The sequence below is a fragment of the Megalops cyprinoides genome, chromosome 19, assembly GCF_013368585.1.
Source record: "Megalops cyprinoides isolate fMegCyp1 chromosome 19, fMegCyp1.pri, whole genome shotgun sequence".
In the NCBI taxonomy this organism is placed as follows: Eukaryota; Metazoa; Chordata; class Actinopteri; order Elopiformes; family Megalopidae; genus Megalops; species Megalops cyprinoides.
Genome location: NC_050601.1, coordinates 25,695,571 through 25,720,327, shown reverse-complemented (window position 1 = coordinate 25,720,327; position 24,757 = coordinate 25,695,571). Strand labels below are relative to the sequence as shown.

General features: G+C 43.3%; 2 protein-coding genes across 2 annotated transcripts; one reads left to right on the top strand and one right to left on the bottom strand.

Annotated features, from left to right (window-relative positions):
- Positions 1–2,262: 2,262 nt before the first annotated feature.
- Positions 2,263–6,459, bottom strand: LOC118794860 (mpv17-like protein). Its single transcript, XM_036553145.1, has 4 exons — positions 5,492–6,459; positions 5,047–5,117; positions 4,650–4,679; positions 2,263–3,712 (listed from the first exon to the last, which is right to left on the bottom strand). Exons 1-4 carry the CDS (start codon positions 5,793–5,795, stop codon positions 3,527–3,529), a joined length of 591 nt encoding a protein of 196 aa, XP_036409038.1. The 5' UTR covers positions 5,796–6,459; the 3' UTR covers positions 2,263–3,526.
- A 3,537-nt stretch (positions 6,460–9,996) lies between these two features.
- On the top strand, positions 9,997–24,385 carry LOC118794889 (eukaryotic peptide chain release factor GTP-binding subunit ERF3A-like). The gene is made up of 14 exons (XM_036553179.1): positions 9,997–10,440; positions 15,304–15,345; positions 17,056–17,292; positions 17,729–17,762; positions 18,325–18,402; positions 18,884–19,064; positions 19,345–19,499; positions 19,777–19,917; positions 20,440–20,533; positions 20,910–20,990; positions 21,137–21,310; positions 21,926–22,015; positions 23,098–23,266; positions 23,717–24,385. The coding sequence occupies exons 1-14, from the start codon at positions 10,248–10,250 to the stop codon at positions 23,767–23,769; spliced, it is 1,722 nt and encodes a 573-aa protein (XP_036409072.1). The 5' UTR covers positions 9,997–10,247; the 3' UTR covers positions 23,770–24,385.
- Positions 24,386–24,757: the final 372 nt, after the last annotated feature.

The following is a 24,757-nucleotide window of genomic DNA, read 5'->3' as shown; positions in this document are numbered from 1 at the left end:
CCCCAGGAGCATCCTGCTTTCTCTTTGGCATCTGTCTACCTGGCATTTGACTTCAGACCAGATAAAGTGAGATGAAAAGTAACTATCTTCTTTAAACATGTGTGAGAAAACTGGTTCTTACATATTTACTTTTACATGGAACCTGCCCCTACAAAACCCATTATTTCTTACCCGTGTGTGTGTGTTCCTGTGTGCCACTTGAAACTCAACGTGAGAACATACTTTTGAGCGCTCATTGGCGGTTCAAGTCACTTCATCCATTGGTTCACCTTCACGAGGGAAGAGTGTGGCTACAGTGTGCAGCTTTTTCCAGGCTCAAGCTTTCTTTGTTGAAGAGCATGTGATTGTCACACCATTCAGCCCTTGCATGTAAACATCAGGAAAGCCCATGCAAAGCTCTGACAGTGTCAATCACGTCATTATGGATTCAATTCAGAATGTTGGGTGTGGAAAATAAAGAAACTTAAGGAATGATAAAACTCTTGTTGGCTGTAAGTTTTGTGTGGCTTACCAGGCTATAGGTATTTAACATATCCTTTTGATATCTGCTGATATTCTTTGACATCTCACTATCCTTTATCTCTGAGCAATGATGCGCTTTGCTCCTCATAAATAATGTAGTATCAATATAAATATCACCATGAATCCTTAACATTGACCTCATAAATTGTAACATTAACCTGAAGGTATTGCATTTCTAATCTGAATGCGTGATAAATTTACCAATGACACAACGTCTTTTTAGGCTCAAGTACAGTCCTTGGTATGTGCAAATCATATACACCTAGAGAAACAATCAGCACTAATGGTTGAATTAATTTAGTAAAGACTTTATTTCTCCTCACACTATTCCACAACAGTGGCGGCAGTGCCATCTCCCAGGGCTAATGGCATCTTCAGAGTTATGACTGTGACAATGTGAGCCAACACAAACACATACAAATGGAGTATAACAAAACATCCCTATTAACGGACTTATTGATTAGGCAGACACATGGCTCCAATACAAACACTTGTAAAAAAAGAAACAAAAAACACATGAAAAAGAAAAACGCTTTAGATATGATTTCATTTTGAGATATAAAGCCATGGATAACCTCCCAGTCTTGCAATGAGGTTGTCCCTGCAGAACCACTGTAGCACAGGTATTATTCACATGCAGCACACACTTGTCTGTGATTGGAGTGGAGGTGTTACATGGAATGTCCACACCAATCATAACAAAGTTCCCGTTGCCCTTCACTGATTAGCCCAGATGGTCAGGAAACACAAGACCATTTCGTCATGTGTTCTTGTGAATTTTGAAGAATACACATTAAGCTACTGGAAAATGTTTTTGTTTTGTCAAGTCTGCATAGGTCCCCAGCAGTCCTCAGAATTTTTTTGCACCGTGAACTCAAACATAGAAGATGATTTTAAAGGATTTTCTTATATTTTTGGCTCCTGACTAGAACAACAAACATGGTCCTTGTGACTTCCTAGTTTGGACTCAGAAATGAAGGACTGGACAGTGTATCAAGTGACAATTTCTCTTAAATATTTGTCAGAAAGACTTTAAGTCAGTTTCGCTGTGTATATTTGGTCTGCTTCCATTCTTTTTCACTCAGTATTTGGCTCTTGGTTGCTTGGATACACAAATTGCAGGGGGCTGTGGGTAGTGTGAGGCTTCTGTCTAATCCTTCATTTCTTGGTCCTAGTTTGGACTGCAAGCGCACAGACTAGAACCTTCCTTTTACAGTACTAGGCTCTAATGAAAACTCTGTGCCTTATGGCTCATTTAATGCATAGCTGGGCTTCAAGCTGTGAGCTAAAGTGAGCACATGGAAGCAGACAGACAGGAATATTAAACAAGGAGCACAGTGCAAATGACCTGCTGTCTATCAGTTATGGCCAGTTTTAACAACGGATAATAAAACATCTAAAAAGAACTGATTTCATTCAGTACAAGCTGGTGGTAAACCTGACATTTGGATCATATAACCCACATTCGTTTAATGAAAATGTCAAATAAATTGATGATCACATAATCAAATTAGACAACGAAATATTAAAGATTCAACGAAAAAATAAAATGATCAAATCAATCAAATAAATTGTTCGTCGAATGAACTGCAATTAGTCAATGCAGTAGGAAAAAATCCATAATTATGAAAAGCATATTAATACCGTCTTCAAGATATTCATCTTTTCGGAAAGACGAGTCAGTAATCATTATGCATGAAAACTCCACATGAGATGGTATCAAAGTGTATCTATGTTTATTATTGTATTTCAGTATATTCGACCGGTTTTATTCTCCCATATAAATATTTATATTGATAATATTTAAGAAACAATTTAACGTTCAAGTTGGAAGTGAACTGAGATAGAATAATGCGATCACATGGTTCGTGTTTCAGACTTTAAACCTTTCTCTCTGGAAGACAGAAGGGACCTGGGCGGTTAGTAAATTGTGTGAACAAAGTAATAAAGACTTTGTCCAGTATATGTTTTTGTATTTTTAAATATTCTGTAGTAAAGCGCACCTTTTCCATCCCTGGCATCTCCACATAGCATCGCAACAGTAAAAAAAATCGCTGTGTAAGCGCTGCGGTCCCTAGCAGGAAATCCAATCGCAATAAAAGACACGATTAGCACACGAAATAACTAAATCGGATACCCCATACGGGTAGCTAATCGCGCTCTTAATGTCACTCTTATCTTCGCATTGCTGTCTGTAATGGTATCAACGAGCACACCAAGTTCCGCATTATCTACATCAACTAATAGAGTTACACCATAATAATCTAAATTGCCGTCTGCTAAAACGGCACACGTACATTTTCTGAGTTGTTTTAACATAAGTTCTCTGAACACACTGTCCTATTTTAAGGTATGCTACTCGATGACATACCTCTCTGTTCATGTGTAAGGTGTCTGGGTTGATGGCAACCTATTGTGTTCGAATAAACATTTCAAGTAATTAGAGCATGTGGGGTTTTTAAAGTCCCTGAACTACGCGTCTGGTTCCATGTTGCTTTGGCTCATCTCTGCACTCTCCATGAAGGAAACAACTAAGAGTTTTATTTGATTTTCACAAGTACACCAATAACTAAGATTAGGAAGACCATTATTCTGGTTATGTTAAGGTTATGGCTGGCGTTATTTATCACAATATTGTCATATAATTAAGAGGGAGAATGACTAGTGACAGGCGAATTTTAAGAAAGGCCTGAATTCAATCTAAGAGCAATGTGCCCCATCTTTAATTTTGACAGAGGAATTTAATCAGTTGCAACCTTTTCATCCTTCGCCAATTTTGTGAACAAACAGGCAGCAACCAGCGTTAATCTAGCAACCAACCTGTGTGACGTATAGGGAAAACGTGACAAGTGGTTCAATTTTTTAGTCAGAACTTCGGGGGAAAGCGTGAGGACCTGGTCCCCTGGGTGCACCTTCTGTAATATATGTAAGACTTCTGCTCTGTAGGTATCTTTCGAAGAATAAAGGCACGACCCGCACGTTTTTCGCTGGCCCCGGCCCCGTGTCACTTCTCCTCGCGGGCTTCAGGAGCTGGGAGCTTGGCTCTGGGCGACCGGATCCAGGCCAGGGCGACAGTGACCGTGCCGTCCCCACTCTGGCGCGAGAAACACAGGAACGTGGCCCACAGGAAGGCGCTGCAGCCCATAACCGCCGTCCGCAGGTATTGCGGCACCAGCACGAAGTTAAGGAACTGATGGGAAAAAGAGGAAAAGGAGAGAGAAGGAGAGTTAACGTTCGATTATGGTTAATATGATTGCGGTGTATACAAAACAGACAGTGCGGAAGTGTTTACAGCAAAGGGTCAATATTGCCATGTACATAGTGTTATCTGACAGAACGGAATTTCAGTTTACATTCACGTTCTTATATACGGATACGTGATGCTATAGGCCTACATTAAACACTGACAAGAACACCATTATCACATTTTAGCACATGTAATGCAATTGTAAAGGCTAATTTCAATAACTTTACTTGGCTTTATCAATTTACGTAGCCTATATCGACTGTCATGCTAAACTGACTCGAATGCTTGGAAATGGACAGGCTACTGCTGATATTTTTTCATTTTTGTAGCCTAAATAATGTTGCACGGAGGTTTAGGACAACAATCTGTGTTTTTAAGTTCTTTGCCCTCATGTGCATAACCTAAACATTTACTGCGTGTGCTGATGTTGGTCTCCCAAGAAAGAATTTAGGCTTCCAGCTAAAATAAATATACAGCGCTTTTTCCAGTAGCTTCGTCAGCATCGCTACCAGCGTTACAATTTACAGAACGTTTTGATTGCGCGGTTCCTTAAAACATGGACTTAACTCGTTACCTAAAGTAAGTTACTGCTATTTTATTTAAGTAATATTACTGCTATTACATGTATTGTCTACAGTGGGTAATATAACCATTGTCATGAGCAAATTGCACCACATGACACGAATCACACATGAAAATTTGACCAGTTTACAAATCACTGATTACTAGCGTGGTCATTGCAAGCTGTTTGATAAGAATTTCCTCAATGGCCAACGGCTAAAAGAGCTACTTTTGCAGTGGGGGTGTATTTTAATGAACAAATATGGGGCAGAGCTTGGATGAAATGTGGCCTGGCGTTGTCAAAAAAAAAATCTTTTACCTGCATAAACGGCCAGTACATGAGTCCAGTCTGAAATAAAGAGACACATTTTGAAAATAAGCGTCTGATGTTACATAAAAAACCATAAAACAGCCGAATATATTTTAGCGACAGTCTGAAGCTCTTGGAGCAGGGGTAAAATGGATGCAATCCCGTCTCTTCTACAGATTTGACGACAGATGTAGATTTCTAATATCATTTTAAAGTGGACGGGGTGTGCCAACTGTAGAAGAGCAACGGGAGGGTTTTATTGTCCACCGCGTGTAATCGCCCAACACCGGAATAATGAATTACCCTGGCATTCTGCCAGCCGTCCAAAAGCAGCGCCATAAAGTAGGTTAATCAGGGGTGAGCCGCAGAAGGTGACTTTCCTCTTCCGTGGCCTACGGAGCCTTACCTTGTATGTATTGAGGAATTTCGCCCTCCAGTCTTCCAGTATGTCCTCCTTGCCCTCTAAGAAACTGACCCCTGAAAAGAGGGAGATATCCTAATTTAAAAGGTTAAAAAATGTCTTAGGTCTTAAAAATGTTTGCGAGGCATAGGCTACAGCAGTTAAATGACACTGTTCCATTGGGATATAATGTCCTGTTTTGCCACCAAAGCTCTGTTGCAAATAATGTACACAGGTGAAAATGCAGGCAATTAAGAAAACTGCCAGCGGGCATGATTAAAACACACGCAGGAGCCTCGCGATCAATAAGCTTGCCATTTCCACTAGAGGCCAAAGGTGGATCCAGAAGCAATACGATTGCAATAGCCTGCAGTCCGCGGAGAAATTTAACTAGCAATTAATTACGCTTTAGGCTATAATGAATTTGTCATTTAACGTACACCGACATTACCTGTGTAGAAGACACTCGTAGCCAGCGGGGATGCAATCGTTTGATCCAGAAACAGTTTGCGAAGTACCATCCCGGCGGATCTTCCGGGAAAACGCCGCTCCAAGCCCCGTAGCCAGAAGTAGTTAAAGTTGCCATGGAAGCTGAATGCTACCAGAGCCACGTTTCGCGTTTGATTCCAGTCAATTTCTTCTTTCTGGGCAAGACATTGGTGCGTGAAGTCCCCGCCAGCGAACAAGCATCCATACAAGGTCACATTAGTTATCCAGGGATACCTTCTCGCATGTTTTAAAAAAGCCCTTCTCATTATTTTGTCTAATGGTTGTTAACGTGGAACTAATGGGAAGATAGGTAATTATATATTAATGTAAAGGTTTGTTGGAATATTAACATCTTTCCATGAAATAGCTAGTACAGGAGGCCAAGTTCTTAAATGCGCAATATCCCGAAGATTGTCTCTCGAAAATTTGACGCAAAATCCACATAGCCCGCGCGTTATTCTCAATTAGCCTAAAATAACGTTACGGTTCTCTTGTGTTCTCCGCCAGAGTCAGCCTTGGTTGAGATCTAAATGGATGAAGTCATTGCTGATTTCTAGACGTCAAATCAAAAGCGGACTGCGAAGTGATCATTCTGACAATCTCCCGGAACATCCCGACACTGCTATACCCTGGCTTTAACCGGTGTTTTACAAATCCTGCACGTCAACTGCTAATCTGCATGTCGCTGCGCTGGTCGCTTACGACACACGCAACCAGGTCCTGAAACTGTATTGTGCGTGAGACAGTAATTATGCGTTCTTTCCCAGACCACAACCGTAAAATGATAGTGTAGCCCACAAAAGCCTCTGTCACCTTATCCTACTAATTTGTCACTCATCTGTGTCTATAACATTTCCAGAACTACTGAGAAAATCTAATCCTGGCAATGCAACCGCGTAGAAGAGATCTGTGTACGCAACAAGCGTAGGCTATCTCACACAGGCAGACAGCACTGTCTATGCAGGTAATACGAGAGATCAGTGGTCACACGAACTGTTTGGGGTGGGCCGGAGGGAAAGCCGCTCCCCTCCCGCCCCATCAGCCGACCCAGACATAATCCGACCCTAACTGATCTAGGGTCAGCTCTTCGCAGAAATCGACACCGCAGGTGATCACGTGCACTGTGCCGCTACAGGGGTATGAACCATCTTTCCAGGAGGCAAACTGTCACAGCACTTAGGGAAAATTCGGTGTTACAGAAAAAGCTAGCCAGTATTTTCCTGTGTAAATTAGAGGTCACATACACCGGATAAGCCGCTTGTCATATGTCGCCCAACAGCCAATACCAATGGAGCAGCGGTTTCACCTGTTAGACAAGTCACAGCTCAGGTTTTCACTGAGAGTTTCATATGACACTGCACTGATCACGACAAGGGGTTCTTTGCTTGACTGACGCAGACTAGCTCGGCTCAGAACAAGCAATATCGTAACTTTCATTGCACGCAAATAATTGCTTGCTTGATTTCAGAGCTGTTTAACGCTGATCGCAAAATCATGAGTCATTTGAAACTCCAGAGTAAATTCCTCTTTGCTTTACTCTAGCAAATACTAGCAACTGTGTATATATTTTTTTCCTGTTTAACTTTTTGACATTTGTGACATTTATATCCAATACTGCATTATGCAATCTGTATTTGTATGTCTGTAGTCCATTCTGATTGCATACATTGTTTTCCCTTCAAACCAGATTATGTCTATTACCCCATCTTCACATAGCCTATATTTATTTTCTTGTGTTATTTTAACCTTCCTGTTTTCAAGCGCAAATAAACTCAAACTAAATATAACTGCAGCGCACTTATCCCGTGTAGCTCATCTGGATGGTGCTGCTGCTGCTTCTGCTGATGATGATGATGCCGATGTAGTTGTTCGTAACCATGTTATCTGAATTTATTTACGGACAAGTGAAACAGGGATGATATCGCCACCAAATGTATTATCTCGTGATTGCTGAGAGTAACATCTTCAGTAAAATGTTAGAATTGACAATACTGTTGTGTGAAACGCGACCTGCTATTAGCCTATTTATTATCATTCGCTTTTAGCCTATTCTGTGTGGCTATTTAAAGGTTTAAAGGTAACTGACTAGAACTCCAGTCCATCACAGTGATGAATGAGGAAATACGGAATAAAATAATAAGGAAGTGAACTTTCCTTACTATACCACCATCATGGCAGAATTTAGTACCGAGTACCTTTTTGAACTGTGACACAATAGAGGTGGATTTATTGCTCTAATATCGAACAGTCAGGACATTAGAGCATTTTTTTAACAAAACACAGTACCAACTTTGAAATGGGCAACACAACCTCATGGATTTGGGTATCAGAATTATTTTTTTTTTCTCAAAGGGTTGCTAAGGTCAAATGCTGTAGCCGATTCATATGCCCAGCACATTCTTTCTTTACCCTTTACTGCCCTCTGTTGGCAGCTAATTGCACTACATGCGAGCAACATTCCACAAAGCCTCCATCAGTGAGAGACGTATTCCACGAATGAAAATTCTAATTGCAGTGAACACCCTACTAATGTAACATCAGTGTGAATAACAGCAATGTCTTAACGAAATATAATTATTTTATCACAGAAAAAAGGTATCAGAACTTTAATTGGCTCACTGAATGTTGTGGATGTGCATTCTCTGGAAATGGATAGTGCTGATGTCTGTAGTTTTCTTTCACGTTATTGCGTTACTCTGCATACTGTGCCACATTTGCTAGAACCTCAGCAGCTAAGTCCCATGACACCACAAAAAACTGATTTAGGTATAAGCACCACATACTGATGTGTACTGATGTGACTCTCTGCCAGTGCAGGTCACTGGCTGTCCTGAAGTAGACCAGGGCCTTGAATATCAACCAACTGGTCCTAGGAAGCCTCTTGAGAATATCACTTATTTCAATTTCCTTAAAATTTACACAATTCAAATGTGATGTCTTAGGTATAAGGTAGTAATATTATATTATGGTAAAGTAAGGTATAAGATGGCCCACCTCATCATACAACGGGCCTTTTCTAGTTTAATTTAACTTTAGTTTCTAATTTAAATGTAACTTTGTACATGAGACATTCTCTCTGGGTGAGAGATTGCTGATAGTGATGTGATGGTGCAGGAATAGGATGGTGCTTCTGCCATGCTGGATGCAGTGGTGTGGATCACCCATAGAAGATGTATGAGCTGGTTGAGAAGCAAAGATGTGCTAAAGATGTATCCTCAAGCATGTCCACTTTCATCCTGTGTCATCACTAAATTTAAATTTTCCCAATCAAAGTATAGTTTACTTAGTGTGCAAACTAAACACATGCTACCCTAACTCACTTATGGAACTACTACACCCACAATGCAATGCAATGACAGTAATTGTCTATGCATTCTACCCTCTCATTTGTCAAAATTCTCACCAAGAAGGGTAAAAGTTTTAAGAAAGGTAATATTTAAAAAGATTCCACCAAAGTAGCTAACATCTGAGTTATCATTGTGTCATTTACCTGGTGGTCACCCTTAGCTGGGGTGGCTTGGCTTACTATGCAGGTACAATGCAGTCTGCAAACTACAAATAAGCAGGTACAGCATAATCCTTAGCATATAATCACCCACAGTATAAGGCAAGCCCAGATCCATCCAGGTTTCTAGGATCTCAAGCCAAAACATGTGCCACTGTGAAGATACTGGCTTACATTTCTTCCATAAAAAGTAGAAAAAAGTAGGAAAAGAGATGGGGGGAAATGCAAAATTTGTTATAAACAAACAGGTTGAAACAGGAATAGGCAACAGTAAAAGTTTAAAAATGAGGACTACCATGTATGCAGTCAAGGAGTAAAAATAACTCTCCACAGCTGCATCCTTTCTTTCTCCTTTCTCCTTCTCACAATCCAACTTTTCTTAGCTGGTGGGCATGGCTAAGCAATTAAGTAATTTATCAATTACCCAATGGCACACCAGCTTTCACACACGTACTCATGCTTTCTACTGTCTGAGATAGACTTTACAACAAAAGCTTATCTATTGCAAGGTTCGTATACATGAACACACAGGACCCTGCAAACAAATACACATTTATACACATGAAATGAAACCAAAAAAATAGAAAGGCATCAATTCATGACATCAAGTAGATGACACGCCCTCATTCTACCTCCCGGCTTTTGAAAGCATAAGACCCCAATTCCCAGGGACCCTTCTTATTAAGTGGGAGAATTTTAAGTTAAACGTTTACTGAGAGTGCTGACTTTCATTGGTTCAAATATGAAACGTGAATTATAAAGGCCAATGACAATCGAATGCGCTGAGAATCCGTTGACTAAAAAAATAATCTCATTCCGTCCACTGTGGTGACGTCAGTTCTGCCGGGCCATCGCATGGAAATGTAGTTTATTAATATAAATTTACGTACGTCTAAAGGGCATACACATTCCAAAAGACAACATGTCCCAGAATGCAATTTTGACGTCGCCACCGTCGGTTGGGGAGAGTCATCGGCACACACGAGGGCTCGCGCTGAGTGCTGAGTCGGATCTCTCTCTCTTTCTCTGGTGTCGCCGTGAGAAACCGGCGCTATTTTATTACAAGAAAAAAAGGCAACATTTACACGTTATAAAGAGGGAAGTTTTAAAAAATATTTTAAAGAGGTGACAAAAACAACGCGTTAGTGGGTGGTTACACAGCTAAGCTAACTGCGTAGTCTTCACCACAGTATAGTAAATATAAAGATCAGCGATGGACCCCAGAGACACTGCCCCTGATTCGTGGGAACAGGAGGACGATGGCGAGGCCCCGGCCGACGTGCAACTTCAGACCGCCTTTACTGCCCTCAATGTGAACGCCAAGCCGTTCGTCCCCAACGTTAACGCCGCCGAATTTGTTCCGGCCTTCCTTCAGAGAGGGCCTTCGGAAAATCCCGACTCTGACGGTAAGCTCGCGGCCGTCGTTTTAGATTTAGCTAGTTAGCCGGCTAGCTACATGCCACGGCAGTCGGCACACGCTTTCAGATACTCAGCAACTGCAAATGCTAAGATCGGTACCGATAACCGAGTCTGAAATCCTGGATGTGGCTAACGCTCCGGCGCTGACTAGCTAGAGAGTAATCAGCATGCGGGTAGGGAGCTAGCTATCATGGAGTAACGGTAGCTAGCTATGTAACATTGCCATCAAACCTCAAATCTGGTTCGTTTCTAACTAGCTAACGTTACATGGATAGCTAGTTAGCTTCGTTGCTAAAGCTAAACAGGCATGTTACATATCTAACTGGTAAGATAGGTAGTTGGCAGACGAGCCTAGATTATAACTAATTAGTTGACAAGGTTAACATCTGTATTATGCCAAGATAATTAACAGTAGTTTATTCCTGCTGCCAGCAAGCTAGTAAGATTGTTAGATCTAGTTAGCTCCATATGTGACACCTGTGTAGCTAGCTGTCCAGCTCACGAGTATGGTTAGTTACCGGGATAGCCGGTCATCAGTGCCATATGTGTAAGGTTAGCCATGTGCTGGGTAGGCAGCAAGCAAGCTACCATGAGGGATCATTAATGCCTTAACGGTAGCTGGATCGTAAGGCGGGTAATGCCGCCCCAGAGCCACACATTTTGAGAATCTCTGTCCATGTTCATTGTAAAAACATAGCTAAAGGCTAACCTTGCATCATGCTTCATCGTGTTTCCTTTGATTGTGCTGCTTCTTAGTCAGGAGGACACAGGTGTTAAACGTTGTCAGACATGTACTCTGAGTATCGGCCATTTCTCAGGTACTGCATCACGTAGAGTACACATTTATTTTTGCGTTTTTTTTTTCTTAGACTGCCTGCTTGTTAAAGGGTGTCTACGTATCCATGCAAAAATCACAATTATCAGGAAATAATAGGAACCAGATCATTGCACGCTGTAAGCATTATGGAAATACGTGCCGATTCGTGTCAGATTGTACACGACCCTGTGTTTTGGCATCCCATTGTGGGTATATTACAGATTGTGTAACACGTTTTAGGAAATGCTGGCAGAGGTCCTACTGGATTTATGCTCTGCTGTTTCAAGAAGAAAGTCCCTTAATTACCTGGGCCCTTTTATTTTCCTGCCTCAAACTTTGAAACAGTTGTTTTTTTTTTTTTTTTTAAGATTGATCCATGACAACAGTCATGGATATTAATCTCGCTGAAGGAGAGCACTAGCCAGTAACAGACAGGCTTGGTCTGGGATCAGTAAAACAACACCATTGGAAGTAGATGACTGCTGCTTGGTTATACATCAGTACTTAGAGCAGGGGCTCTTGGTTGCAAATATTCTTGTATTTAATTTTTATATATATTCTTATTTACAGCTATTTTATTTTATTATGTGCTCTTCTATGTCTCATGTCTTCTGTCTCTTTCTGATATCTTTTTGTTTCACTGCGCTGTATTACCAAGTCAAATTCCTGTGTACACTGTACATTTGGTGAATAAAGCGATTCTGATTCTTTATATGCCGTATGCTGGTCCCAGCAGATGGCAGGACAGTGTTGGGGCAATCTGGTCAGGGATCCTTCCATGGCCTGTCAGAGATTCAAGCCAAAACTGGATTGAACAGTCCTGTCAGGAATCCGTTTCAATACCGTGTTAAGCCAGCAGGACAGGGGCTGTGCAGCTGGTGTAGCTTGTGGGTTTATTCACCATAGTAAGCTGTTTATGTAATGTTTCTTGTCAAATATCTTTGGCAAAGTCATGTCTCAGATTTTTGGTCTTACAGGTTGAGTCAAGTAGTTTAGTTAGCGCTACAAAGTTTACGGTAAAAATGAGCACATATGACAACAGTTGTAAAATGGTAGCTAGCTGTATTAACATAGACAGGTGTGATGGATTAATTCAACCAAATATAGTTCTAGCATTAGTATGTTTTTCAGCAGAACTCAACTGTAGTGATGGACACAGACTGAACATCCTGGATCACAGCTAGTTAACCACTGCATCAAGAGTCAGTTTACATGTGTCAGATTTACAGAGTGTCTGATTATACAGAATGTGGAAAAATATTTTAAACTTGTTCTGTTCCTGCTGCTGAGAAAACTGCAGACTATAAAAATGTGTGTTTAAGAATTTACTCTGTTCATGTAATATAATGTAATGTATTGTGACTTTCACTGTGGGTTTTCAGAAGATATTCTGTTCCATTATTATTATTTTTCCATTTAAAAAAACGTACTCATTTTAGTTCATGCTAAAAAGCTATATCTAGCAAGAATTATTTTGCACGAGCAGTAGTTGTGGTAGATTTATTTCGTGATGGTACAGCTGGCAAGGTTAATGTATCCTTTAAGTGACTGTAACTATAGTTAAGAAGTTGTTTGTACATTTACATTGCAATGGTCCACTAAAGAGCTGGCAGTAACCAGTCAGTGAGGTTCAGTTGTAATGAGAAAGTTGAAGGCATGTCAAAAAAAGCAGTGCTGCTTCCTGGTGTTGAAATAGGATCAGGATTGTACCTTTGAACAGGAAGGCAAGCAGGATCTGCTCACTGCTGTCTTTGGATTCTGATGGGTAGTTCTGGATTTGGGTGTGATGTGTGGCTTACTTTCCTTATGTTTAAATGTTTCCCTACAGGAGACCTGTGTTGAGGCTGACATTTGATTGTCCTTTGTTTGAAGGATTTTTCAGGTGTTTTTCCAGTTGTTTATGAGTACTTTATATTCGTAGTGCAGTTAAGCTAATCTTGACCATCAAAGTATAAACAGGCAATTCGCCATTTAAGAAAACAATTAAAAAGGAGCATTAATGCTCCTCTGTTTATACTGCGATGACTTGAACATGTGACTGGAATCGTTGTTGCTGGTTGATGGAGAAGGGGGCACCTGGAGCCCAAGGGGAGGAGCCCAGCTTCTAAAAATCATCTTCCTCCATTTTGTTTCCTTTGATGGACGTTCACACATCCTGAAGCATTTCAACACATGAGTAATCGCCTTTGCTGTAGACGTGTGTGTGTGTGTGTGTGTGTGTGTGTGTGTGTGTGTGTGTGTGAGAGGGAGAGAGAGTGTGAGTGAGAACACAGACCTTGTGTGTGAATGCCACCTTGCGCCAGAAGCCGGTAACCTTGTGCAGCGCCTTGTCCTCCTCTTCCTGAGTGCTTTAGTGTTCCCCAGAGAGACTAGAGGAGAGCTAACATTGTAGTGAAGTCGCACCCAGGGCTGAGTGCTCAGTCATTAAGCACCGTGTTATCTTGCATCCTTGAATCAAATTTTGAAGTGGTAGCAGCTTCCTTGTCCTTATTTAGTGTTCTGAATATTTAGGTTGCTCAAAAACTGCAGACATGAATGCCTTTTTTCCCTCCTGCAATTACGCTGAAGATAATTTTGGAACTTTTTTTAAATTGGCACCGTCCAGAATATCCCAGTGTGTCCTTAACAGGATCATAACAGCAAGTCTCTCTGCAGCGTTGTCATTAGAGGCCATTTTCACTCTCGATTTCCGTGCGCAGATTCTGGCTGGAGACGGCCTTGCTTTTTTTCCTTGGCTCTGTGGGACACAGCAGGAAAGGATGTGGTGGTGTTCCCTGCTGAAAACATCAGCTTTGTTTTGCAGGGGAGATAAATTCAGTTGAATGGCAGGAGCTTGAAGTGCAGGGTAGCTGGCTGAGAGGCCAGGCTGCTTGTGTCAGGGTGGCCAACGAGCACATGTCTTCACATCCGCCTCTGCTGCAGGAAGCTTTAGGAGGTGTCTTCTGTGGCCACTAGAGGGTGTATTAGAGAGGGGTAGCCTGTAGATGGTAAGTCATCATGGGTTTGTGGGCTAGGGGGAGGCAGGCAGTTAGAAAGGGTGTACCTCATTGTTGCATATCCTCCACTAAGAGAAGCAGAGCTTTTGAATATCACCCAATGGGGTGTTCCAGGAAATACCTCCCATTTCCCTTTCTGTAAAGCCTACTTTAGCATTATAATATTATAATAAGCACTGTTTAAGTACCCCGTAAATCCATGCATCCAGTAAGGCTTGCTTTTAGGCTGATTGGGATGGGGGTTAATTCATGGCCACTAAATGCAAAGAAATGATTAATTCAGACCAATCTCCCAAGGCTGCTATATGGAGCTTTTAGTCACTGGTTGGCCATCCCACGATGCACTGCTCAGTTCCATGTCAGCACCATCCAGTAAGCAAAATGGATATGATGCAACTCAGTTTAATGTACAGTTAAGGTAACCATTAAAAAATCTCCCTTCCCACTCATGTATGAGTGTGTTTGTCCTCACATACTGCCACAAGTAGCATCCTTGCAGCACCTTGTATACACTGTAAACAGGGTTATTTAACCTCAGTGCACAGTTTTGCACCCAGATGTTCTGATGTTCACTACTGATGTTCATTTGAGAGTTGCTCTCACTGAGTGAGTTTTCACAAAGATACTAGGAAAAAAAAATACTTTGGTCACAGTTATTCTGGTTGTTTGTTGATTTTAGTTATGTCCGATAGTGCTAAAGAGGGTAAAGTTGGCTAGCTATGGTTTAATCATATCTTTTTTTAGTACCTTCTACACACTGCCATCCAAACTCCGGTCAGATCAGGAAAGCAACTCATTGTCTTACCAGTCAGCACTTCATTTTTTTATTTTTTCATAGGCATTTTAAACAAATGGTCATTTCCACATGTTAGCCAGTCAAACACAATGCTGTAAATACACCCGCCACGCCACAGGTTTTGACCACAAATTACAGAGTGGCGGCATCGTGACATCACAAAACCAGAGAGCTGTGGATCTACTTGTTCTTGAATGCGAGAGTGCTAAGAGTGGCACTAACCCTCTCTGTCTCCCCACAGGCACTGACACGGTCGTCAGCATGGAGGTATCAGAACCCATTGGTACGTACTCTGATGTGACTTCTCATCTTTCCTGTGACCTCTCTGTCTGCCGACGTTACTTTTGAGAACGTTCTTTGGCAATCTTAAAGGACAGTTGAACACTGAACTGAACTGAACACGGTCACGTCAGTGTCATCCCAGTACACCAACACACCCTCTTTCTCCCACCAGAAAGATATGCGCAGACTCAATTTCGGATTCGCACTTTAAGTGATTATTGAGATATGGTTAATGCACTCCACTCCTGAGAGGTTGTTTCTAGTTGTATGTCCGGCCAAAAGTATTTTACCCTCTATTAGGCATTTATCCTGGTGAGGCATACCATGGTGATCAGTGATATTTTTTGCTTGTGTGTTTAGGTGCTGGACGGATGAATGAACAAACTAATTAATTACTAATTAAGCACTCCTCTCAGGGTTCATAGAAGGCTTTGCTTTGTTGAGTTGGGGGAGTGGTAGCTCACTTCAAACACCACCTATGCGTAGCACCAGTGACGCTCCGTCTGCCTGACATTTAAACAATTGTGCTGTAAGAAATACCTTGATGTCAGTTGCCTCAGATCTATATAAAATGACAGGATTGCCACTAATGTTCTGTAGTGTCCCAGTTGAACTTTTCAGTTAGAGGAGGCACATTGGCTGTTGCCCATTTGTTTGTATATTTGTATCATAAGTTTCAGTGGAAAGTCTGATTAACCCCTGTCCTGTTTCTCTTAATGATTTCCTGTGTTTGTTGATAAGTCAGATGAAGGTGTTTAAGGGGAGCTGCGCTGTGTGGAGGTGTCTGGTAAATCTGTTAAGGCCAGTGAAAGCGCCGAGGTTTAAACACAGAATGTGCTGCCCACGTGGTTAACCAGAGGTGTCTCTCAATGATGACCACAACAGTGGTTTTCGGTTGGGCGCCAGTGAAGCAGACGATCTGTTTAACAACTTATGTGCACAAAGAGGAGCAGCAAAAGCCATTTCCGTAATCTGACCTAGCCCACAGTTCACACCACAAACTGAATGGATTACCAAAGCCCTCCCTCTGCTGGAGTTTGTTGAGTCTCCCCCCTGTTCCAGAGTTTGTTTCCTCTCACCTCTTCCTGTTGAAACTGCTGTGGGGCACAGCCTGGACGAGGCGGTCTCGCGTGCCCCAAGAGCGCGCGCGCTCCCGAGAAGCTGTGCCATCTCCGTCTGGAACACGGGCGGTATAACGCTTCAGCTGCAGGGGATTCCATTTTCTGCCCAAGTGATACTGAATCCTTTTTCTCAGTTTTGGTTTCAGCACCCAAAAAAACGACACCCATTTTACCCAGTTAACATGGTGTCATCCAGGCGATGTGGTTTAAATTGAAGTTGGAATGCAAAACCTCACAGAAATGTAAGCGCAGCTTTCACTGGGCACGCCATCTTAGGTTATGTCCCGCCAAAATGCAGATGCCAGCCAAGAGATTTGGGGAAACAGATGACCCACAAGACTGAGCAGTACTTCCAGAGTTAATACCCAGGCCATCAGCCAGCATGCAAAGACTCCCATTTTCTCACATTTTGACAATATTTTTTATTGAAATATTGAAATTTATGCATTCAGCTACTATTTCAGAAGATTTAAACGCTGCAGTGCTAATGAGCCTCTGTTGTGGCCCTTTCCAGTTTGGGTTGTGGGTGTGCGGTTGGTCGTTTGCATGCGAGTTTATGTGTGGTGTAAGACAGGTGCTCTGTCCCACAGCGCCAGTGGAGAACGGCGAGGCGGAGATGACCACAGAGGAGACGTGGGAACAGAAGGGCGGGGAGCCCGATGAGGCGGAGCCCGGAGGCGGGCCCGGGGGCGACGGGAGCCCCGCCGAAGACTCACAGCAGGAGATCATGGAAGAGGAGGAGGAGGTGCCAACGCCCAAAGTTGCCCCCGCCCCGCCAGATGCCCCCAAGAAGGAGCACGTGAACGTGGTGTTCATAGGGCACGTGGGTGAGTCCCGTCCTCCGGGGTCAGTCCAGAACTCCCCCTCTTTCCCAGAAGTGGTGTGAGTCAAACCAAGGGTGTAAACTGCTCTTAGGAGATTAAGCCCTCAGTATGTGTGCAATGCATTCCAGCAGTGATGGTCATTACTGCATGTGGAGCCCACGAATGAGTGAGTGTGTGCGTGTGAGCAACTCTGTGTGTGTGTGTGCGTGTATGTGAGCAAATTTGTATCTGTGCGTGCGTGCGTGTGTGTGTGTTGTGAGCGAGTGACTGGTTGTGTGCGTGTGTGTGAGAACGAGTGTGAGTGTATACGACAGTGAATAGATGTGAGGGTGTGTGCGGGTGTGTGTGAGAGTTTAAGTGATTGAGCGAGGGAGTGAGTGAGTGCCATGACCTTTCTATCCTCACTGACTCCATCCTTCTATTTCTTCTCTCCTTTCAGATGCTGGCAAGTCAACAATCGGGGGACAGATCATGTGAGTATCGCTCTCCCAGTGCTGACTTTTTAGTACTGCCTTTTACAGTAAAACACTGCAGCGTGAGTTCAACATTCCTAATGCTCTTTACCACTGAATGTCAAGTGCAGTGCAACTCGAATGTCAAGTGCAGCACAACTCAAGTGTGTAAACATTTGAGCAGACAGTTTAACACTAAACGTGCTAAGCTTTACAATTTCTCAGTATCAGTCATGAGATATGCCCAGCCATGTAATTATGCAATTTTGTCACATTATGACAGCAATATGAATTTGCTACTGAATCATCTACAGAGCACCTTGCTTCACTCACACACTTGATTTCTGTGGACAGAATAGACTTCTCAAACTTATGCATCTCAAAGGGTAAACAGTCATGCAGGCTCTAAGTGTAGACACTCATGTGTACAGAGATGGAGTGGAACACACTCACATCAGCAGAAATACTATATAAAGGCAAGATGTGTCAGTGATGCATCTTGGTGTACCCCACTATCCTTCTCATTCAGATGCAGTATAATGATGTTGGCTTTTGACATAGCTCTTTTCACATGTGCTTGCAGGTATTTGACGGGGATGGTGGAGAAGCGAACGCTGGAGAAATACGAGAGAGAGGCTAAGGAGAAGAACAGAGAAACCTGGTGAGCCCCACCTGTCTCCCAAAACCACACCCATGAATCATCAGCCCCATTGTGGGAGAGGCTTCTGTGTCACAGACTTGTCTAAACCACTCAAAATGCTCAAAACGTGTTGCTCTTGGCAGAAGCAGTGTGATTGGTCCAGATCATTGAGGTCACAGGAAACATGTGGTGGCTCTACCTACTTTGCAGTGTTTGAAGACCATGTTATTAATGCATCCTATTCAAACTAATGTTGGCTAACATTTTGATTTGCACTGACTGTAATAATAAACCCCTTTGTACATATTCAGAAGCATTCATTCATAGGTGTGGATTTTTGTACTTTGAAAATGATATGAAAATAATCTGCCTGTAACATTCCCTGGATAGATTTTTCCTAGCAGCATAGAAATGTGAAGGTTTCTGTATGTTACTCTGAGGTAAATCAGCACTATGGAATAATTTTCCAGTGTTTCTGTACATCCCCTCCCCCCTAACACAGGTACCTCTCCTGGGCTTTGGACACAAACCAGGAGGAGCGGGACAAGGGGAAGACTGTGGAAGTCGGCCGCGCTTACTTTGAAACCGAAAAAAAGCACTTTACCATCCTGGACGCTCCCGGCCACAAAAGCTTTGTCCCCAACATGATTGGCGGCGCGTCGCAAGCTGACTTGGCAGTGCTGGTGAGTCCATTCAAGGCGGCTTTTTGTCAGCTTCCCTCACGGGAGCCATCGACAGCTGTCATTGAAAGCTATGGCATAGTCGCTGCACAAAGAGGGGTGCGTTCAGAAAGCTGAGCCCTTCTGCTGAGTTACGCACACAACTGCTCCCTGACAAAGGCATGGCAAAGGGAAAGGGTTCCGTAAAATTAAGAAATGACTTCGGAGAAAAGAAAAAGGGGTGTTTTTATTTGCCAGAGATGTGACTCATTGTTTTAACTCTCCCATTCTCCGCCCCTCTTAGGTGATCTCGGCCAGGAAAGGCGAGTTTGAAACGGGCTTCGAAAAGGGCGGCCAGACGCGGGAACATGCCATGCTGGCCAAAACGGCGGGAGTGAAGCACCTGATTGTGCTGGTCAACAAGATGGATGACCCCACGGTCAACTGGAGCCTCGAGAGGTGGGATACCGCCAAAAGCGTAGACCAAGACAGCGTGTCCCTAATGCTAAATCTAGAGCCAGTGGCCTCGTGTGTCCTGTACCACCAGCAAGAACTGGGGAGTTGGGTTAGGATTCTAGGTTTGGGTTCGGTCTCTGTGATTTCTCTCTGCTTTTTCAACATTGTTTTGATAAATCAGAAGTTTAAATCCACTTCTGGTGGTCCTAGGAAAGAGATTTTTGTCATTTATAAACGAGGGCAGTTTTCCAAGAACGTTTGTCTCTTTTCCTTTAAACAGGTACGAGGAGTGTAAGGAGAAACTAGTGCCATTTTTGAAGAAAGTCGGCTTTAACCCCAAAAAGGACATTCATTTCATGCCCTGCTCTGGACTGACTGGAGCCAACCTGAAGGAGCCTGCAGAGCTGTGCTCTTGGTATACGTAAGTGAAACCTGCTGCCCATTTGCTCAACCCAGCCATCTCATTATACTCTTCCACTGTAGAACTGGAACCAGGCTGGCTCATTATACCCCTTTTCCACTATAGAATTAGAACCACATTGGCTCATTATACCCCTTTCCCACTGTGGAGCTGGAACCAGCCTAATTCATTGACCCTTTTCCAAAGTAATGTTAGACCCAGACTGGCTTGTTAAACCCCCTCTCTTATTTAAAGTTGTAACCAGGCTGGCTGGCTTATAGGTCGGTTTCCACTTCCTTTTCCATGATTTATTTGCTATGCTGATCTGTCGTCACGCTTAGCCCACTGCTGGCTGGATCTGAGTAATGTGTAAAAATGTAAACTACGTAAGAATGACTGGCAGTCAAACATGAATCATTTGCAGAGGCTGAAATAATTTAGCAGCACGCAGTGCATCAGAATATCACCAGCAGAGCCACATGAATGGCAGTTGATGCGGATGCATTCAGTTTTATTTGTTGTTGATCTTTTTTTCCACTCCAGAGGGTTGCCGTTCATTCCTCACCTCGACAGTTTGCCAAACTTCAACAGATCGAGCGACGGCCCGGTCAGATTACCCATCGTGGACAAATACAAGGTGAGGAGCTGCACAGGCAGGAAGTGGGCAGGGTGCATTGCATGGGTCTGTCCTCGAGCAGTGTTTCTCAACCCTCTCCTGGAGTACCCCCTGCCCTGCATGTTTTAGATCTCTCCCTGCTCGAACACAGCTGATTCAAATGATCAGTTTGTTATTAAGCAGCTTCAGGAGTTCATAACGAGTTGATCATATGAATCAGCTGTGTTGGAGCAGGGAGAGATCTAAAACATACAGGGCAGGGGGGACTCCAGGAGAGGGTTGAGAAACGCTGTCCTAGAGGACCGAACAACAACATCTTTTTAAAACAACATCAATGCTTTCAGTCATGACATGTTGGCATGGTTTCAGTTATGAAGCCTCTGTTTAAATCCTGCAGGACATGGGCACTGTGGTCCTGGGGAAGCTGGAGTCCGGGTCTATCAGCAAAGCACAGCAGCTTGTCATGATGCCAAACAGGGTAAGGCCTTTCTGTCCCAGAGTGTGCTCATTATCCTCAGAGCACTATAGACATGCAAACTGTGTGAGTGTGTTTTGAGTGTGTGTGTATGCGCACACATACTCCCAGCCCTGGGGTGACAGTGTGTCCCTGTCCCATTCCCACAGCACACAGTGGAGGTGCTGAGCCTGCTCTCGGATGACGTGGAGACGGAGGACGCGGCGCCCGGGGAGAACCTGAAGCTCCGGCTCAAGGGCATTGAGGAGGAGGAGATCCTGCCCGGCTTCATCCTCTGCAATGCCGAGAATCTCTGCCACTCTGGGCGCACCTTCGACGCCCAGGTACGCGCCCACTGGAGACACCCCAACACTGCCCAACTCTTACCTTAGCAATGGCAAAGTTAGGGTTCATCAACCAAGCCTCCCACATGTTTTCCAGGAAAACATGTTTGTCCTGGAAAGTTAGGGGAAAGTGCTCAACAATGTCAACATTGCTCACATTAAAACAAAAGTTCGTTCATTCTTCTTTTAATCATCGAGCAAGTGCAGCCACCTTTCTTGCTCAGCTCACTAACTTTATTTCATTTACTATCAAGTCTTGCTCTTGCTATTAAGCTCATACTGATGGGATGACTGATATTTGCCAAGAGCATTTGCAAGTGTGTATAACTACACAAAGTGATTTGATAGTATAGTGCCTCAAAAAGTATGTCTCCCTAGCAGCTTAGAGTTACTCATCAGAGAGTTTAGGTGAATTTAACATTTCTGTCGTAACAAGTACTTGAAAATCACTTCAAATGTTATTTAAAAACAGTGGAAGTCGTAAGTGTTACCCGAGTTGGAATACTGACAAATCCCCAAAAAGAGTGAAGCTAACACATCTGATCAGTGACTCCCTTATTTGAACCAATCAAAGTGTGCACTTCAGTTTTTTAAAAAATGCATTGATATTTTTAGATCGTCATCATTGAGCACAAATCAATCATCTGCCCGGGCTACAACGCAGTTCTACACATCCACACCTGCATTGAAGAGGTGCAAATCACAGTAAGTATCCCAGGCTTTCCTTTCTGGCCTTCCAGCCAAGCGCTTAAAAACACTCATGAGGTTTCTTAGTGGCTCAGGGTTAAATGCTATGGCCCGGGTTCAATCCCAGCCATGTCATTAGCTGATGAGGATCGAGAGCCCATAGCAGGTGGACAAATTGGCTAGATCCACTGGGGATATATGACAGGGTAGGTCGGCGTGGGGTTTGTTTTTTAGCTAAATAGTAAGCCCCTGCTGGTTGGTCTGGGGAGTGGTGTCTGATAGCACACTCTCACAGAGGAGAGTGTGGTAGTCTTGTCCCTGCGCGATCAACAGTGGGGGTTGTAGCTGCGAAACAAATGTTATACAATTGGGCATTCCAAATTAGGGAGGAAAAACTGGGGGAACAGCATGGGCATTACAACTTAAAAAAAAAAATAATTCACTGCCCAACCAATTAAACACACCCCTCCCCCTTGCTCAGGGATCATTAGTCATCCAGTCAGAGCCAGCAGACCTGCTGGACTGTGTCTGCCAGGGTTTATGCAGGATGCTCTGGTCCGGAGTGGTGATATGGTAAAATGATTAATAAGGTGTTCCCCATGGATCCGTTCTGGGGCCACTGATCAGTATTCACTCTTGTTCATTTCTTCTCTTCTTCTTTACCTGTCTTTGCTGGTTTTTTGCTTTATCTGATTTTTCAATGATTCTTCTCTCTTGGTTTCCTTTGTGTCCAGCTCGGTGATTATTATGATTTAGTTGGCAGAGGCTGTCATGGCAGGATACATATAGTGCATATAAGAGCTGTAAGAATAAGGGAACGAGTACAGGATGGCTGGTAACACATCAGCCATAAGGAGCCAGGCTGAAAAACAGCACTGAGATGCACATGTCCAAACATGCAGCATACCTAGAGGAGTTATGAACATATGTATAGCACTTGAGATGATCGTAAAAGTGTGTTTGGTCCTCTGATAGTATTGATCCCGTGCTCAATAGTTATCAGCAAGAGCAGCATAACCTTTAATCACCCTACTCCACAGAAAGGTTCTGGCAGCGATCTGCCAGAACAGCCCCGCTGAGCTCTTCTGTTCTCCCGTTAGGCCTTAATCTGCCTGGTAGACAAAAAGACAGGCGAGAAGAGCAAGACGCGGCCTCGCTTCGTCAAGCAGGACCAGGTCTGCATTGCCCGCCTACGGACTGCAGGAACCATCTGCCTTGAGACCTTCAAAGACTTCCCCCAGATGGGACGCTTCACCCTAAGGGATGAAGGTAGGTGTCCCCTCTCCCTCCACATCTAATGACACTCGGGCATAAGATGAGGAAACTGAGTCACAGGCGTGGGCTGTTCTACCCTTCTGCTTAGCAGTTTTGCACTTAAATTTAGATGAAGATTTTAAGAAGAGAGCCCGACCACTTGCTTGCTTACTGAAGCAAAATTGAGATTGCCAGGTGTCAGAGATTAATGACAATTGTGATGATAATTTTAAAAAAAGGAATGTTGGTGTAAAACAAGGACAAACCGCAAAGCAAGAAGACTGAACAGATATCTTAAGCTAGTTTTGCCGCTTTCCTTACCAGACAGACAAGTCTTGTTGTATAGTTTATGCTTGGGTTTCACCCCCAGTTGCTCCTTTCTTTAAAATAAAGAAAGGAGCACACAGATCCTCACCACCCTGTTCTCGGGCCCCGGACATAAACACACTGATTTGCTTCCCGCAGGCAAGACCATAGCCATCGGCAAGGTGTTGAAGCTGGTGGCTGAGAGGGACTGAAAGGTCTACGGTGGGACATCCTGGATCAGCCTGTCAAGATGGAGTTGGGAGGGGTGGGGGAGGTGGCAGCTGCCGCAAGCCCACAGTACACAGCTCCCCCTTTCTACGTGCTCCCCTTTCGCCTGACGAAGACCAGCTTAAAAATAAGACACACTCTGAAAAAAGAAATCCGTTTTTAAGCGAATAAAAAAAGAGAGAAACATGTCCACATATGTCAGCTTTCTCATATTGAGAGCTCAGCTATACCATTTGTTTGGGCCTTCAACCATGACCAGATTCGCCCAACCCCCACCTCCACCCCCCACCAAACTCGGTCAACATGTAAGATTATAACGGATTACTCTTCCAGCTTTTATTTTTTTTTCTTGCTTCCTTCAGAGAGAGTGTGTGGCAGCAGTTACTTCTCACGGATGTGGACCAGTATTTTGCTTGGAATACAAATATGATTTTAAAGGAAAAGACAAACAGACAAAAAAAGTTGAGAAATTAACCCAGTCGAAACCAAAATCATGTTAATATCTTGGTTGTACATGTGTCCCTTTGCTTAAACCCAGATTGGTTTCTCTACTCAAACACGACCGCGCGATGTGCGCGAGCGTTCACTTGTTATCAAAGCAACTACAATGACAATAAAATATTAAGTTGAAAGAAATAAAGACATCTGTTGATTTCATTGTCATTGTTTAAAGTTGTGGCTTTTTTTCTGTTGTACAGACGGGAACAGTGAGTTCACATCTGAGGACACGTGCTGTTCTCCTGACCTGTATTTCCACATGCTCTCATCTGCATGTGAGGTGAAGCCTGCTATACAGTTGCTGCAAATACTTGCATTCAGTGTTACAAGTGTTCTTTCATGGTTCATGCATAGTACCAATGTTACCACCTTCCATGGATGCTTCCATCTAAGAAGAGTACACCTCTAAATGCACTAGGGGGCAGTAAGACCCCCTGGAAGAATTGCTATATCCTTAGCTAGCCTACTGTAAAG

What these genes read in the sequence shown, in the direction of transcription:
- LOC118794889 (XM_036553179.1), top strand. Translation starts at nt 10,248, where the DNA reads ATGGACCCCAGAGACACTGCCCCTGATTCGTGGGAACAGGAGGACGAT. An exon ending in GAGAAGAACAGAGAAACCTG is followed by an intron (nt 18,403 to 18,883) that starts GTGAGCCCCACC and finishes CCCCTAACACAG; the next exon opens with GTACCTCTCCTGGGCTTTGG. An exon ending in AAGCTGACTTGGCAGTGCTG is followed by an intron (nt 19,065 to 19,344) that starts GTGAGTCCATTC and finishes CGCCCCTCTTAG; the next exon opens with GTGATCTCGGCCAGGAAAGG.
- LOC118794860 (XM_036553145.1), bottom strand. Translation starts at nt 5,795, where the DNA reads ATGAGAAGGGCTTTTTTAAAACATGCGAGAAGGTATCCCTGGATAACT. An exon ending in AATTCCTCAATACATACAAG is followed by an intron (nt 4,680 to 5,046) that starts GTAAGGCTCCGT and finishes TCTTTATTTCAG; the next exon opens with ACTGGACTCATGTACTGGCC. An exon ending in TGTACTGGCCGTTTATGCAG is followed by an intron (nt 3,713 to 4,649) that starts GTAAAAGATTTT and finishes TTTTCCCATCAG; the next exon opens with TTCCTTAACTTCGTGCTGGT.